The sequence below is a fragment of the Lampris incognitus genome, chromosome 7 (genome assembly GCF_029633865.1).
Source record: "Lampris incognitus isolate fLamInc1 chromosome 7, fLamInc1.hap2, whole genome shotgun sequence".
NCBI lineage: Eukaryota > Metazoa > Chordata > Actinopteri > Lampriformes > Lampridae > Lampris > Lampris incognitus.
This window is the reverse complement of record NC_079217.1, coordinates 64,947,399-64,963,482: the sequence shown is the minus strand read 5'-3', so window position 1 is coordinate 64,963,482 and position 16,084 is coordinate 64,947,399. Positions and strand designations below refer to the sequence as shown.

The 16,084-nt window shown below is 45.7% G+C and overlaps 1 protein-coding gene across 1 annotated transcript in view; it reads left to right on the top strand.

Annotated features, from left to right (window-relative positions):
- Positions 1-16,084, top strand: part of plekhg2 (pleckstrin homology domain containing, family G (with RhoGef domain) member 2) — a 175,082-nt gene that overhangs the window by 89,171 nt on the left and 69,827 nt on the right. The window contains exon 4 of the mRNA XM_056282925.1: positions 12,096-12,196. Coding sequence (XP_056138900.1) covers positions 12,096-12,196 — 101 coding nt within the window. The remainder of the gene's footprint in view (positions 1-12,095; positions 12,197-16,084) is intronic.

The following is a 16,084-nucleotide window of genomic DNA, read 5'->3' as shown; positions in this document are numbered from 1 at the left end:
TCTTTGCCAAAAACGGCCCACAATTGATTTGGCATATTTGGGCCATATTTGCTATTACACATGTGGGCCACTTCAGGCTCACATTTTGTCAGGGCCAGAAGAAGGCCGTCAGTGCCACATCACTGCCTGAAGTGGCCCACATCCGGATCCTATCTGGGTTGTCAGACTGTCAGACTCGTCACCGTTCCTGTTCTGCTCCAAATCAGTGTGCTTCATGAGGCCTCTGTAGGCTAATGTTAGCAAGTGTAACCATTGTAACTTCTTCAATTTGCGTTGTGTTGTGTGAGATAAGGAACGACACTCACATCAATTTCTGTGTGGACTTTTTTATTGCCTTGTCAACAAACATGGTAACCCGTCAGTCAGTCATGTAGGCACAGCAAGCTCTAAGCACAGCTCTACAGAGAAATTACCATTTGTTAGCTTAGCCTACTAGCTAGCTAAGCTAACTATATATACGTTGACAAAATATGACCAATTTAGCCCATTCAAGCAAGTCCAATGCAGTCGCCACATTCTGTCACCCAGTCCGAAGTAATAGCATGTTAGCTGTGTCATTAGGCAGAGACTCCTGCCTGATCTCGTCCGTCAACCTGTCCATCGCCATAGCAAACAAGAAAGGGCTCAGAGCCGATCCTTGATGTACTCCCATGTATAAAATATGTATAATGATATAATGTAATTATATCGAGGGGAGACCTGCCAGCCAATAAGAATCCACATTACATATACAAGACTAAATATAACTTGGTTGTTATCCTGGCAAGTGGAATGAACAAGAAAACTGTTACACAAGCTAAATAAACACAAAGAGGTCTTGTCAAAATAATGTTAAATGATTATTCTGTCAATTTATTGGGTTCTTTTGTTGTGTGATAATACATTCTGACGTGTTTATCAAAAAAATAATGACCTTTGCAGAGGTGACGTACCTTCCTTCATTGTTTTCCTATAAAAGACTGACTCGTTGTGGATTATTCCTTCGCTAACTGTTCGTAATGACATATGTGATGTTCTGACGAGGCCTCCTGTTAGCCTGGAGGAGAAAAGACAAAACTACCACTAAAAAAACAACCAAAATATTTTCTTACTTCTGTTATTGTTCTGTTCTTCTGTTTTTTTTCCTTCTTTTTTCAGTAAGTTCCTCATCCGCTGTCCTGCTGAGGACAAACAGCGACGACCACATGCTGTGCGTTTCTGAACGTCTAAAGCTGACGACCGAGGTTTTTGTGTTATAAAGTCAGGAACAGTCCTCAGACAGATGTGTCAGATGTGATTTACGCGGGTTTCATGTTTGGCGCAGATATTTGTCCTTCATAGTTCGTCTCATTTCGCTCGTCTTTGTAGCTCTCCGACACGTTGGGAATCTTTTCCAGCGTGGGACTGAGACGAGAAATGTGGTTTTGTGTCTGGATGCTGCACGCGCTTTGACGTACACTCAGCACTAGCGCTGTACAGGCTATCAGCAAGAAAGTGCGCACTGTGTGCGTGCGTGTGTGTGTCTGTGTGTGCGTGTGTGTACTGTAATGTAAGCCCTCCTAAAGCCTGCTGGTCTCTTGACATCTGTCTGTATTCAAGACAATAGGACACACATACTCTCAAGTATGCATGCATGCTTGAATGGGCACACACATTTTTTTCCTCTCTCTAAATTCCACAACCCACACACACACACAAACACACACACACACACACACACAGCAGGACACTGGCAGATAGACAGTGGGATTTTTTTTGTTCCATCCTGTTTTAATCTGGACCTTAAGCCTCCTACAGACTAAAGGATTTTAGCAGTCCTGTAAGCTTACTGCAAGCCACGCCGTGCGATATGGGTCTAATAAACGTGGTACGACATGTTGTGTGATGTGTGTAGACTGTACGATGATAACGCTACGGAAGCGCAGGCTGCGACGCGAGGCCATAAAAACGTCACCAGCACGCGTCATCAATCTAGAGCAACATGGCGCCCAGCAGGAGTTCAGGCCTTTCAGTAGGCGTCCAGGCCTTTCAGTAGGTGTCCAGACCTTTCAGTAGGAGTCCAGGCCTTTCAGTAGGAGTCCAGGCCTTTCAGCAGGAGTCCAGGCCTTTCAGTTGGAGTCCAGGCCTTTCAGTAGCAGTCCAGGCCTTTCACAAGGAGTCCAGGCCTTTCAGTAGGAGTCCAGGCCTTTCAGCAGGCGTCCAGGCCTTTCAGTAGGAGTCCAGGCCTTTCAGCAGGAGTCCAGGCCTTTCAGTAGGCGTCCAGGCCTTTCAGTAGAAGTCCAGGCCTTTCAGTAGGCGTCCAGGCCTTTCAGCAGGAGGCCAGGCCTTTCAGCAGGCGTCCAGGCCTTTCAGTAGGCGTCCAGGCCTTTTATTAGGAGTCCAGGCCTTTCAGTAGGCATCCAGGCCTTTCAGCAGGAGTCCAGGCCTTTCAGTAGAAGTCCAGGCCTTTCAGTTGGAGTCCAGGCCTTTCAGCAGGAGTCCAGGCCTTTCAGCAGGAGTCCAGGCCTTTCAGCAGGAGTCCAGGCCTTTCAGTAGGCGTCCAGGCCTTTCAGTAGGAGTCCAGGCCTTTCAGCAGGAGTCCAGGCCTTTCAGCAGGAGTCCAGGCCTTTCAGTAGGAGTCCAGGCCTTTCAGTAGGAGTCCAGGCCTTTCAGTAGGAGTCCAGGCCTTTCAGCAGGCGTCCAGGCCTTTCAGTAGGCGTCCAGGCCTTTCAGTAGGCGTCCAGGCCTTTCAGCAGGAGTCCAGGCCTTTCAGCAGGAGTCTAGGCCTTTCAGCAGGAGTCCAGGCCTTTCAGTAGGAGTCCAGGCCTTTCAGTAGGAGTCCAGGCCTTTCAGCAGGAGTCCAGGCCTTTCAGTAGGAGTCCAGGCCTTTCAGTAGGCGTCCAGGGCTTTCAGTAGGAGTCCAGACCTTTCAGTAGGAGTCCAGGCCTTTCAGTAGGAGTCCAGGCCTTTCAGCAGGAGTCCAGGCCTTTCAGTAGGAGTCCAAGCCTTTCAGCAGGAGTCCAGGCCTTTCAGTAGGAGTCCAGGCCTTTCAGTAGGAGTCCAGGCCTTTCAGTAGGACTCCAGGCCTTTCAGCAGGAGTCCAGGCCTTTCAGCAGGCGTCCAGGCCTTTCAGCAGGAGTCCAGGCCTTTCAGTAGGAGTCCAGGCCTTTCAGTAGGCGTCCAGGCCTTTCAGTAGGTGTCCAGACCTTTCAGTAGGAGTCCAGGCCTTTCAGTAGACGTCCAGGCCTTTCAGTAGGAGTCCAGGCCTTTCAGTAGGCACCGCCGCTCGGTTTGCTAGTTTTGTTGCTCATTAGCTTGTTTTGTTCCTCGTTTTAGCTCGTTTTGTTAGCTCGTTTTAGCTCGTTTTATTGCTCATTTGGTTAGCTCGTTTTGTTCCTCGTTTTTGCTCGTTTTGTTAGCTCGTTTTATTAGCTCGTTGTAGCTCGGTTTTGTTGCTCGTTTTGTTCCTCGTTTTCGCTCGTTTTGTTGCTCATGTTGTTAGCTCATTTTGTTCCTCGTTTTAGCTCGTTTTGTTAGCTCGTTTTATTAGCTCGTTGTGGCTCGGTTTTGTTGCTCGTTTTGCTCCTCGTTTTTTAGCTCGGTTTTGTTGCTCGTTTTTTGGCTCGTTTTGTTAGCTCGTTTTGTTCCTCGTTTTGTTAGCTCGTTTTAGCTCGTTTTGTTCCTCGTTTGTTAGCTCGTTTTAGCTCGGTTTTGTTGCTCGTTTTGTTAGCTCGTTTTTTGGCTCGTTTTGTTAGCTCGTTTTAGCTCGTTTTGTTGAATTCAATGCATTTGGGTCACAGATGCTAACAGTGTGTTTGTTTGTGTTTAGCGCCAGCAAGGTTCTGCGTCGCGCTGATCGGTGCGTCATTTCCTGCTGCATTTCTATTGGTTGGTCAGTAAACATAGGTGGTAGCAGCGGTCACATTCAGTACGTTTACATGATGTTAGAAAAAGTGGCTTTATTGTGTTAGTGCGACTAAAACTGGACTTTTTAAATACACGTAAAGATGTTAGTCCGACTGAAATCCTACTGATTGGACTTTCTGGGAGTGGGACTAACGCCCGGATAATGCGGGGGGGGGGGGATGGGTTTACTCTGGCATGTATACGCTTCAATCGGGCCCCGAACTGGCCTAGGCGTTGTGCGCATGATCGGTAGTTCCCGCGGCGGTCTTACGTCCAATAGCAACCAGCTGAAAGGGGGCATATCGCCACCTACCGTACCGGGGTGGGACATACTTCCGTCAATAAATCGATTCTCTGAGACAACGGCAGTAGTCCAGTCACACTGTCAAGACAGTTATCTTGGGTCGCAAGACCAAATAACGGCCATCTTTGAACCTGTCTCACAGTGTGACGTAGTAGGACCACCGCTTTGGAGCCACGACCAAAGATATCGCCACGTTTAGTCATCTTTCGTCTGCGACGGCCCAAACTAGCACAGTTTGTAGGAGGCTTTATAGTCTTTTGTTTTCTGTTCGATTTTTAATTTAATTTACCTCTTGTTAAAAACGTTCTAAACACTTTGGACAATAACTAAAGTATCTGCCAGCAGATCGATGGACTTCTAATGCAATGACTATTGTGCGTGTGTGTGTGTAAGAAAGAAAGAAAGACAGGGTAAGAGGGATGGAGTCTGGGGGAGAGAGAGAGAATGTGAGGTTTCGCTGAAATCTGGTTTTGATCGAGGCCAACTGCATGATGTCACTCTCGCTGGGAATATGAACCAACTACCATAATAGGTGTGTGTGCGTGCGCGCGCGCGCAGCTGACTGATTTGCTGACTGCTATGAGATTATTTTAATTGCAGTCCATTGAGGAATTTGAGATGCAGAGGGTCAGACCAGCAGTTTGATCTGAATCTGGAAAATTCTTCCATGTCTCATCAGAACCGCTGAAATTCACAAAGCACGTTGTCCCTTGTTTTAAGAAAGATAAAGACCGAAGGCCCCTGCACACCAACACCACTTCTTTCTTCCAAAAAGTGTCACACGTTAGATGTTGTCCATTAAGTTTTAATTAACTCTGTCATAAAAGTTTTCTGAACAATTTCAATTTTCTGCACATTTCACAGCTGTCAATCAACTTTCAGAGACTTTTGAGAGTGATTGGAAACGCAAAAAACAGGAACTTGTTGTGCAAAGGCGTTTACTGAAGGAGATATGAGATAAAACTGTTTTTTGGTTGTTTTTACTCAGAATCTCTGATTGTAATGTGGTTATCTGATAATTATTTCATAATAGAAATTTATTGGATAGTTTTTCCTGCTGACGTTTGTGCAGCAGCGGCCATTCAGCGTGTCGGCCTTGCGTACATGTTATTCGTCATTGGTGCCAGCGGGAGCGGGTTTCACACCGAGGCACGTCTTACACACGAGGAGGAGGAGGAGGAGGAGGAGGAGAAGGAGATCCAGCGTGTAATCCGGTCTTTCTCAAACCGAAGAACGCAAAGAATGGACTTGTGTGCTTGGGGAGTACATTCTTGCTAGTTGTTCTTGGAAGAATGAACTCGCAAGTTCACCAGCACGCACGTCGCTCTGTGGACCATCTGAGACGATGCGTTCCTTCCTGCTGTTGCGGGCTTGTGAGCAGCCTGGCGGGCTGGCTGGCGGGCTGGCGCGCTGGCGGGCCAGTCAGTGTGTGGAGCTTCTCAACTCCGAAAACGTTTGAGCAAATTTTCTATTCGCCTTCAGTTTTCGCTAAACTGCGGACATTTGAAACGTACATAGTTGATTTTTCGCCTGAAAATGTCTAAGAAGTGACTTTAATGATGGAATACCATACGAAAATTGGGTAACACTTTAGTATGGGGAACATATTGTAACGTGCATGGATAAGGAGACACGCTGGCCGCTGGCTGGCGGGTCTGACCCCTTCAGTCTAGCGGTTAGCGATGTCTCCTGCGGTGCGGGCGACGCGGGTTCGCGTCCCGGCCGCGGCAGTTCCTGCGGTTACGTTGTCCCCCCGAATTCGCTACATTGGTGTCAGAAGTGGGATGGAGCGACCGTAAGGCCATCGGAAGCGCATGCGCCCTGAGGCGTGAAGGAGCTGATATGCTTAAGCGCGGGGACGCGCTTCCCGAAGGAGGGGGTAGTGTGACGTGCATGGATAAGAAGACACGTTGGCCGCTGGCTCGCGGGTCTGACCCTTTAGTCTAGCGGTTAGCGATGCCTTCTGCGGTGCGGGCGATACGGGTTCGCGTCCCGGCCGCGGCAGTTCCTGCGGTTGCGTCGTCCCCCAAATTCGCTACAATATACACCATTAATTAGGTGCGTATTAGCATGCAAGTTAGCAACATATTGGCTCTTCATTGGTCTTTATTAAGCACTTATTAATGCCATATTCTGCATGGCCTTATTATACAACCAGTAAGCCATTAACTATGAGTTTTCCCTCTATAATCTCAGAAGTATTGCTTATTAGTAGTACCATCTCAATAGGCTTTGCTTAGTATGGCCTTTGTAAGGTGGTAGTACCACAAGAAGAGTTATTCTCCCTTACTAACACTTAATGAATATGCTCTGTTCTTACATAACAACACAAAACTACAAGTGTTCATAGTGTTAAATTACTCTAAATTAAGTTTTTGTTACTTCGAATATGTTCCCCATACTAAAGTGACATCTTGATCATTACTAATTCACTAGTAATTAAGTTTTTGTTACTTAGGATATGTTCCCCATACTAAAGTGACATCTTCATCATTACTAATTCACTAGTAATTAAGTTTTTTACTTAGAATATGTTCCCCATACTAAAGTGACATCTTGATCATTACTAATTCACTAGTAATTAAGTTTTTTACTTAGAATATGTTCCCCATACTAAAGTGTTACGGAAAATTGTAATAAAGAATTTTTTTTACCGTTGCTCGTCTCTGCCTCCGCCGCTTTCAATGCCGCGCTTGAAGGCCGAAAGGAACGCTGGGATATGTCTGTTGACAAGTTCCTACAAATTACCAACCGATGTATCCTCGGTGAAATGGGCGTGTCAATAACACTTCCGGGAATTTTAAGCGTTCTTGGTGTCATGCGAACTTGTGTATTGGGACAGTACTTGGGCTGCGACTGATGACGTTTTACAAGGACGCAAGCACAGACAAGATTGTAGCTTGAACTGTAGTCCACTGACTTCCGCTTTCTACTGCAGCGGGCATACCAATTTCCTGTTTGTTGGCGCGTGCTATTGACAATGGCATATTTTTCGTGATGCCTGCAAGATTTACCATGGATAAATGTCAACGACATGCACAGAACCACTCCGCCTCATAATTGTGGACGTAACTTGATATGTACAACTTGAAACGTTTCACCTGTTTGCTGGTAGCTGCAGGTGAAGGTTTGTCGACGGCTGTGTGCATGTGGTTGACATTTATCCATGATCGATCTTGCAGCCATGGCGAAAAATATACCATTGTCAGTAGCACACGCCAACAAACAGGAAACTGGTATGACTGCTGCAGTAGAAACCGGAAGTCAGTGGACTACAGCTGTGGCCGACATGATAATGCTCCTCGAGGCAGTTGCTAGTTAGCTAGTTAGTTGCTAGATTGTTGCGGGTCCATCGGGGCCTTAGCATATGGCCGCTGTAGCACCTTCTCGTGGTACCTCCTGTTTTCGCAGAGTCTGCTGCGGGGGCGACCGGGTTCCCGGCGGTATAACCGGGTGGGTCGATTGGACTCGTTAGCCTTGGTTGGCAGCCAATCTAGGAGAAGGACAACTCTAATTTCAAACCTGGGTAGATGAAGCTCGTTAGCCTGTCGGGCAGTTCATCTAGGAGAAGGACAACTCTGATTTAAACCCTCCGCTGCCTTGCGGGTATACTCGTCTACGGGAAAGGCTTCGGGAAGAAACCCTGAAGAAAACCCTGCATCCGTCTCCATTGCCAGTCCTCTCGCTAGTCTTGCCACTGGTAGTCTCGGACGAGAGAGTGGGGTTGATGATGCGCAACTCTTCCTCACTTTAACCATTGCGCACGTCATCAGTCATCCATCACAGGATGACTAGATGGTCCTCGTCGCTGCGACCTTCTTTTGTCGAAACTTGGCTTGAGCACAGAAAGCAAGCTGACTTGTTTCCAAGACATCAAAGTATAATTAAATATTAAGCATGTTTATGAGGCGCAGCTGTAATCGATCTTATTGACTCTAGCGAGTTCAGGGGGCAACCCTAGGAACCGTCGCCACAGCCGGGACGCGAACCCGTGCCTCCCACTCGGCAAGCGACAACGTTAACCAGTCGACTAAGGCGTCCGAGCCGCTAGCCAAGGACCAACGTGTCTACTTGTCCATGCTCGTTACACTACTTTGGGGAGAAAAACTCCAATCGGTCCTCAGCGAAAAAGGGTCCGACTCGCTAGCCGAGGACCAACGTGTCTACTTATCCATGCTCGTTACACTACTTTTGGGAGAAAAACTCCAATCGGTCCTCAGCGAAAAAGGGTCCGACTCGCTAGCCGAGGACCAACGTGTCTACTTGTCCATGCTCGTTACACTACTTTGGGGAGAAAAACTCCAATCGGTCCTCAGCGAAAAAGGGTCCGACTCGCTAGCCGAGGACCAACGTGTCTACTTATCCATGCTCGTTACACTACTTTTGGGAGAAAAACTCCAATCGGTCCTCAGCGAGAAAGGGTCCGACTCGCTAGCCGAGGACCAACGTGTCTACTTGTCCATGCTCGTTACACTACTTTGGGGAGAAAAACTCCAATCGGTCCTCAGCGAGAAAGGGTCCGGCCGCTCATGTTGCCATCTTGGCCGGGTCCGCCATTATGCACAGAGCCGGTTACAGTCGGATATGGAGTGATATGTTGTTGCACACGCGTGTCAGGTGGCAGGCTGGTTGGTGTTTTGTCGCCAGCGGCGCCTCCGCAGGCCGTCATCGGTATTACAGCAACATCTGCACCCGCCTGCATGTGAACGCTCTGTGCGTTCAGGATCGCGTCTGTTTGGATTGAAGCTCTGGGATTTGCGGTATGAAAACAAACTGCTGAAGAAATGGAGGACAACCTCCCTCAAAGGAAACTGGGGAAGAGAAGAAAGGAGAGAAGAGGAGAGTCGCCTCCCTCTCTGTTTTTGTACGGCTGCCAAGTGGGACAGGAAAACGATGAGGAGCAGAAACGAAGGCCGGGGTGAAGAGAGATGTGGGGAACGCGAAAGGGGGAGACGAAGAGAGAGGGGGGGGGGGTGATTAAGTGAGAGTCGGGGGGAGAGGTGTGGAATGGAGGAAGATATAAAGGAGGGCTACTGGAAAGAGATGGAGAAGAGAGGAGATGCTGCGTGAGAAGAGGGGTTAAAAACGAGAAGGGAGGCAAACAGACTAGAAAGAGAGAGGGAGAGAGAGAGAGAGAGAGAGAGAGAGAGAGAGAGAGAGAGAGAGAGGTCAGTGGAGGGTCGGTGTAGAGGAGTATAGAGAGCACGAAAACAGTCGAAGGGAAAAGAATTAGTGAGTCTCTCCCTCTACCTCCCCCCCCCTCTCTCTCCCTCTCCCTCTGTGACCCACTTTCAGGCACATCAGAGTAATGTAATGTAACCCTAATGTGATTCTTCATTGTTTCTTTTTCAAGTCATTCCTTTCACTGATCCCCTGCTTTTCTGCTCTGCTTCAACCCTCCTCCTCCTCCTCCTCCTCCTCCTCCTCCTCCTCCCCCCCCCCTCCTCTCTGCAGCATCTTTCTATCCATCACTTCCTCATCTCTTCTCTTCTCACTGTTGGTTTCATTTCATTCATCTCTCTGTTGTGCGTGCATGTGTGTGTGTGTGTGTGTGTGTGTGTGTGTGTGTGTGTGTGTGTGTGTGTGTGTGTGTGTGTGTGTGTGTGTGTGTGTGTGTGTGTTGTGGTATGTGTGTGCATAATTGCAGTACTACTTTTGCCTTTAAATGGTGATGTATGTGGCCAAGGCCCCCATCTTACACACACACACACACACACACACACACACACAGGCATATCCTCTTGTTTAAGAGGAAATGCTCTCTGAATGTGTCACTGTGTGTGTGTGCGTGTGTGTGCGTGTGTGTGTGACATGTCATGTATAAAGGATTGTGTAGTGTTGCAGAGACTGAGGCTTAGACTCCTGAGGAGATCTGGGTTCACCAGTCACACAAACTGGCCCGTTGCGTACGCGCCAAGCGGAGCCTGGAAGAGTTGTGCGCCACTTCCCACACAAAACGTGTGATGTGTAAAAACAAACGTGAGGGGGGGACTGTGTGCGCTCCTGCACCTCAGCGCCCGCAGATGTTGAGGTGGTGAATTGCAGCCAGGTTGGATACCGATGCCTCTCGCACGTTTAAGTCCCATTTATTGTTGGCGCACGCCATTTTCGGCTTGTGTGTGCACACAAAGTTAACTAAGTTAAACTGAGTAAACTAAGTTAAAGTTAGTTAACTATGTGAAGATGAGTTAACACTTGGTTAACTCAACTTGACTAACTCAGTTTAACTTGGTTAACTCAGCTTGGTTAACTCTCAACTTGGTTAACTCACTTTAACTTAGTGAACTCAGTTTAACTTGGTTAACTCCGTTTAACTTAGTTAATACAGTTTAACTTGGTTAACTCAGTTTAACTTAGTTAATACAGTTTAACTTGGTTAACTCAGTTTAACTTGGTTAACTCAGTTTAACTTGGTTAACTCACTTTAACTTGGTTAACTCAGTTTAACTTAGTTAATACAGTTTAACTTGGTTAATACAGTTTAACTTAGTTAATACAGTTTAACTTGGTTAACTCAGTTTAACTTGGTTAACTCACTTTAACTTAGTGAACTCAGTTTAACTTGGTTAACTCAGTTTAACTTAGTTAATACAGTTTAACCTGGTTAACTCCGTTTAACTTGGTTAACTCACTTTAACTTAGTGAACTCAGTTTAACTTAGTTAATACAGTTTAACTTGGTTAACTCAGTTTAACTTAGTTAATACAGTTTAACTTGGTTAACTCAGTTTAACTTGGTTAACTCACTTTAACTTAGTGAACTCTGTTTAACTTGGTTAACTCAGTTTAACTTAGTTAATACAGTTTAACTTGGTTAACTCAGTTTAACTTGGTTAACTCACTTTAACTTAGTGAACTCAGTTTAACTTGGTTAACTCAGTTTAACTTAGTTAATACAGTTTAACCTGGTTAACTCCGTTTAACTTGGTTAACTCACTTTAACTTAGTGAACTCAGTTTAACTTAGTTAATACAGTTTAACCTGGTTAACTCCGTTTAACTTGGTTAGCGCAACTTGGTTAACTCGGCTTAACATAGTTAACACACTTTAACTTAGTTTATATAGTTTAACTTGGTTAACTCAGTTTAACTTAGTTAATACAGGTTAACTTGGTTAACTCAGTTTAACTTGGTTAACACAGTTTAACTTAGTTAACTCAGTTTAATTTGGTTAACTCAACTTGGTTAACTCTCAACTTGGTTAACTCACTTTAACTTAGTTAATACAGTTTAACTTGGTTAACTCACTTTAACTTGGTTAACTCACTTTAATTAGTTAACGCAGTTTAACTTGGTTAGCGCAACTTGGTTAACTCGGCTTAACATAGTTAACGCACTTTAACTTAGTTTATACAGTTTAACTTGGTTAACTCCGTTTGACTTAGTGAACGCAGTTTAACTTGGTTAACTCACTTTAACTTAGTGAACACAGTTTAACTTAGTTAACACAGTTTAACTTAGTGAACACAGTTTAACTTGGTTAACTCACTTTCACTTGGTTAATGCAGTTTAACTTAGTGAACACAGTTTAACTTGGTCAACACAGTTTAACTTAGTGAACTCAGTTTAACTTGGTTAACTCACTTTAATTTGGTTAACTTTGGAAAGGAAAAACCTAATTTACTCTGCAAATTCTCCTGCCTTTCAGAGGCCACATGTCTTCTTTATCTTTGCTGTGACTTCTGATCTATCTATCTATCTGTCTATCTATCTATCTATCTATCTATCTATCTATCTATCTATCTATCTATCTATCTATCTATCTATCTGTCTATCTGTCTATCTGTCTGTCTGTCTGTCTGTCTGTCTGTCTGTCTGTCTGCCTGTTTGTCTGTCTGTCTGTCTGTCTGTCTGTCTGACTGTCTGTTTGACTATCTGACTGTCTGTCTGACTGCCTGCCTGTCTGTCTGTCTGTCTGTCTCTCTGCAGGACTATCTAGGCTGTATCATAGATTGTGGGTCTTTGCCGTTGAGACCTGAGCAGGTCAGCACTCTCTTCTGTAACATAGAGGACATCTACGAGTTTAACAGGTGAGCGCGCACACACACATACACACACGCAGACGAACATAAACACACAGACGAACATAAGCACACATATTCCCACTCTTGTGTTGAATAGAGCATGCAATCACAGCAGGTCTCTTCCATCTCTGCAGTTTTTGTTTTGCTTTAATGAAGAAACAGGAATGAATTCATCCATTTGAAATGTTCTCCTCAGAGAGACAGACAGACGGAGAGACAGACAATCAGGCAGACAGACAGACAGTCAGGCTGACAGACAGACAGACAGTCAGGCTGACAGACAGACTGATAGTCAGGCAGATAGACAGACAGACAGAAAGTCAGGCTGACAGACAGACGGCTCATCAGGCAGACAGACAGACAGACAGACAGGCTGACAAGGAGACACAGTCAGGCAGAAAGACAGTCAGGCAGATAGACAGAAAGACAATCAGGCTGACAGACAGTCAGGCAGATAGACAGACAGACAGACAGTCAGGCAGATAGACAGTCAGGCAGATAGACAGAAAGACAATCAGGCTGACAGACAGACAGACAGTCAGGCAGATAGACAGAAAGACAATCAGGCTGACAGACAGACAGTCAGGTAGATAGATAAACAGACAGACAGACAGACAGACAGTCAGGCTGACAGACAGATGGCTCATCAGGCAGATAGACAGACAGTCAGGCAGATAGACAGACAGACAGACAGTCAGGCAGATAGACAGAAAGACAATCAGGCTGACAGACAGACAGTCAGGCAGATAGACAAACAGATAGACAGACAGACAGACAGACAGTCAGGCAGACAGACATACAGTCAGGCTTACAGGGAGACAGACAGATATAAACAGTCAGACAGAAAGACAGTCAAGCAGACAGACAGACAGACAGATATAAACAGTCAGACAGATGGTCAGGCAGACAGACAAGCAGTCGGGCAGATAGATATAAATAGGCAGACAAGAGAGACGAGATAAGAAGAGTTTTTGGGTCTAGTAATGAATCAGTGTCCGTACTGCTGATTCATCTTTTCTCCAGTAAAAGAATGCAGCATATATGACAAATCCAAATTCCTCTACTTTTTATAGTGTTGGAATCCTAAAGTGATATTCCAGCTCAACCTGCAGGGTCAGAGAGAGACACACAGACAGAGACAGAGAGAGAGAGAGAGAGAGAGAGAGAGAGAGAGAGAGAGAATGCCTACTCCTGTTTCATGCTACATGCTAGTTTAGCATGTAGCATAGCATGAACATGACCATGAACTGAGCATGAACACACCGGCATGTGTGTTCATGCTCAGCTTGGCGTGGTTCTGCTGTGTTGACATGCTCTGTTCTCTCTGAAGGCGGATAGCGTCTACTGAAAACTGTCAGTGTTTATGAATACAAAAGCATGAACCAGTACTATGGTCCGAGCTCCAGTCTTATTAGATACAAGCTCTGACTTGTCCCTCTGAGCTGGACTGATGATGAATGTGGGAGGTGTCAGTATCGATTACAAAGACAAATACAGATGTTTAGAGGTCAAATTATAAAAATAATCCTTGTAGTTTTGACGTACACTCACCAGTGGCGGCTGGTGGGGGGGGGCACAATGTACCTTGGCGCCGCACACTTGACAGCTGCTTTAATGTCCACGCAGTCAGAGTTATTAAGAAGAAATATGTAGTTTATAGATTTGATCAGGGTTTGTAGACGGTGGATGATTGACAGTGAGACGAGGCGTGGTGGTGGGTGTGAACATGATTGACAGCCACGAGAATTGTCCAATCACATTAGATCACAAAACATTAAAACAATACCAATTCACTGTCAATAAAAGTGGGCGTGTCTGGGGCAGCACAGAACTGCGCCCCCTGGAAAACCTGAAGAAACCAATCAGACAGCAGCCTCAGGTCACCTGCTCGCCACAAGTTTGAGGGCTTACATAAGGTATGGTTTGGCCGGCGCCCCTCACCCAGGAAGTATATGTATTCACACTGGAAGTATATGTATTCAGACAGGAAGTATATGTATTCAGACAGAAACCAACCAAACACCATTTGAACCAGTATTTAATGCTGCTGACAGGCGCTCACAGACTGAAAAACACTTTTAGTTCATCATTATTTGCGTTATACAACTAAATTATATTTAACATGTTTAAGTAGATTTTCATCTCTTGAAGTTTGAAGGGGGCGGGGCCCCAGTGCCCTCTACTGGCCAGCCGGCACTGATACTCACTGAGTTTAAATGACAATGTTTGACACAGGATCAGCTGATTTGGTACCCCTTTATAATCAGACATACTTCATAAAGTTTTAAAAGTTGTTACTAAATTCTTTATGAATGGTTAGAGACGGCATGTGAGGATGATGGTGTCTTCACGTTGCTCCTTGAAAATACCATATTAACCGTATATATGAGTTACCAGTCCCTGATAACCGGTTGTCCCTGGTCATAATTACTGGGGGAAACTGGGAAATATTGGTGATAACCTGAGTTTCCGAGATGTGATGTTTCATGTCAGTAAGCATGGCGGTGAGAGAGCGATGTCACTGGTTGATGGTAGCAAAATGTTGCATTTCATTATCCTCTCACGGCGTTTTTCCTTCAGATTGACTCAGAGTGTCAGACACTGAGTGAATAGTCATTAGACTGGCCCTTCCACTTGTTTTACCCTGCCGGCTGTTTGTTTGTGCTGTTCGTTTCATGCTGCAGTGGTGCAGTGTAGGTAGGTTGTTGCATGGAGCATGGTGCACATATGTTTATATATTTTGTTCTTGTTTCTATTTCTTATTTTATCTTCTGTTTCCTATATATATCTGTTTCTATTTGTTTCTATTTTCTTGTTGTCTTGTGTCTTGTTGGTTTTTCTGGCTAGAGCGTGAGTGTCTGTAATGGGATCCAATTTCCCCTTGAGGGTGAATAAAGTATTTCTGATTTTGATTCTGATATCTGATAAAGTAATTGCAAAATGTCTTTCAAATAGACTCAAAAAGTGTATGGCTACTGTTGTACATTATAGCCAGACGCACTGTGATCCTGACTGCACAATCGAGGATAATCTGTTTTTGTTATAGGACATTATAGATATAGCTAAGCACCAGGAGCTGGACATTGGCCTTCTTTCTATAGATCAAGAGACAGCTTTTGACAGGGTTGATCACTGTTATTTGTTCAGAACTCGTGAAGTTCTTGGTTCCGGAGAAGAAAAAAAATGTCATGGATCAAGTTGTTGTATTCTGGAGCCAGTGTTCTGTTAGGTAGACGGTGGACTCCGCCAACCTGTCACTGTTCAGAGAGGGATAAGACAGGATTGTCCCTTGTCTGGAACGCTGTATTCCCTGAGCATCGAGCCTCTTTTAATTCAGCTCAGGCAGGGTCTCTCAGGGCTAACCTTTTCAGAGACTGTCACTAATTCAGTTAGTTTGTCAGCATACACTGACGATGTCACAGTTTTCATAACCAGTCAAAATCACGTTAAAATTCTTAAGCAGGGGGGCGTCTGGGTAACGTAGTGGTCTATTCCGTTGCCTACTAACACGGGGCTCTCGGGTTCAAATCCCCGTGTTACCTCCGGCTTGGTCGGGAGTCTCTACAGACACAATTGGCCGTGTCTGCAGGAATGAAGCCTGATGTGGGTATGTTTCCTAGTTGCTGCACTAGCGCCTCCTCTGGTCGACCAGGGCGCCTGTTCGGGGGGTAGGGGGAACTGGGTGGGAATAGCGTGATCCTCCCATGTGCTACGTCCCCCCTGGTGAAACTCCTCACTCTCAGGTGAAAAGAAGCAGCTGGCGACTCCACATGTATAGGAGGAGGCATGTGGCAGTCTGCAGCCCTCGCCGGATTGGCTGAGGGGGTGGAGCAGCCAACCGCGACAGCTCAGAAAATAGGGTCGTTGGCCAAGTAAGAGAAAAAGGGGTGGGGA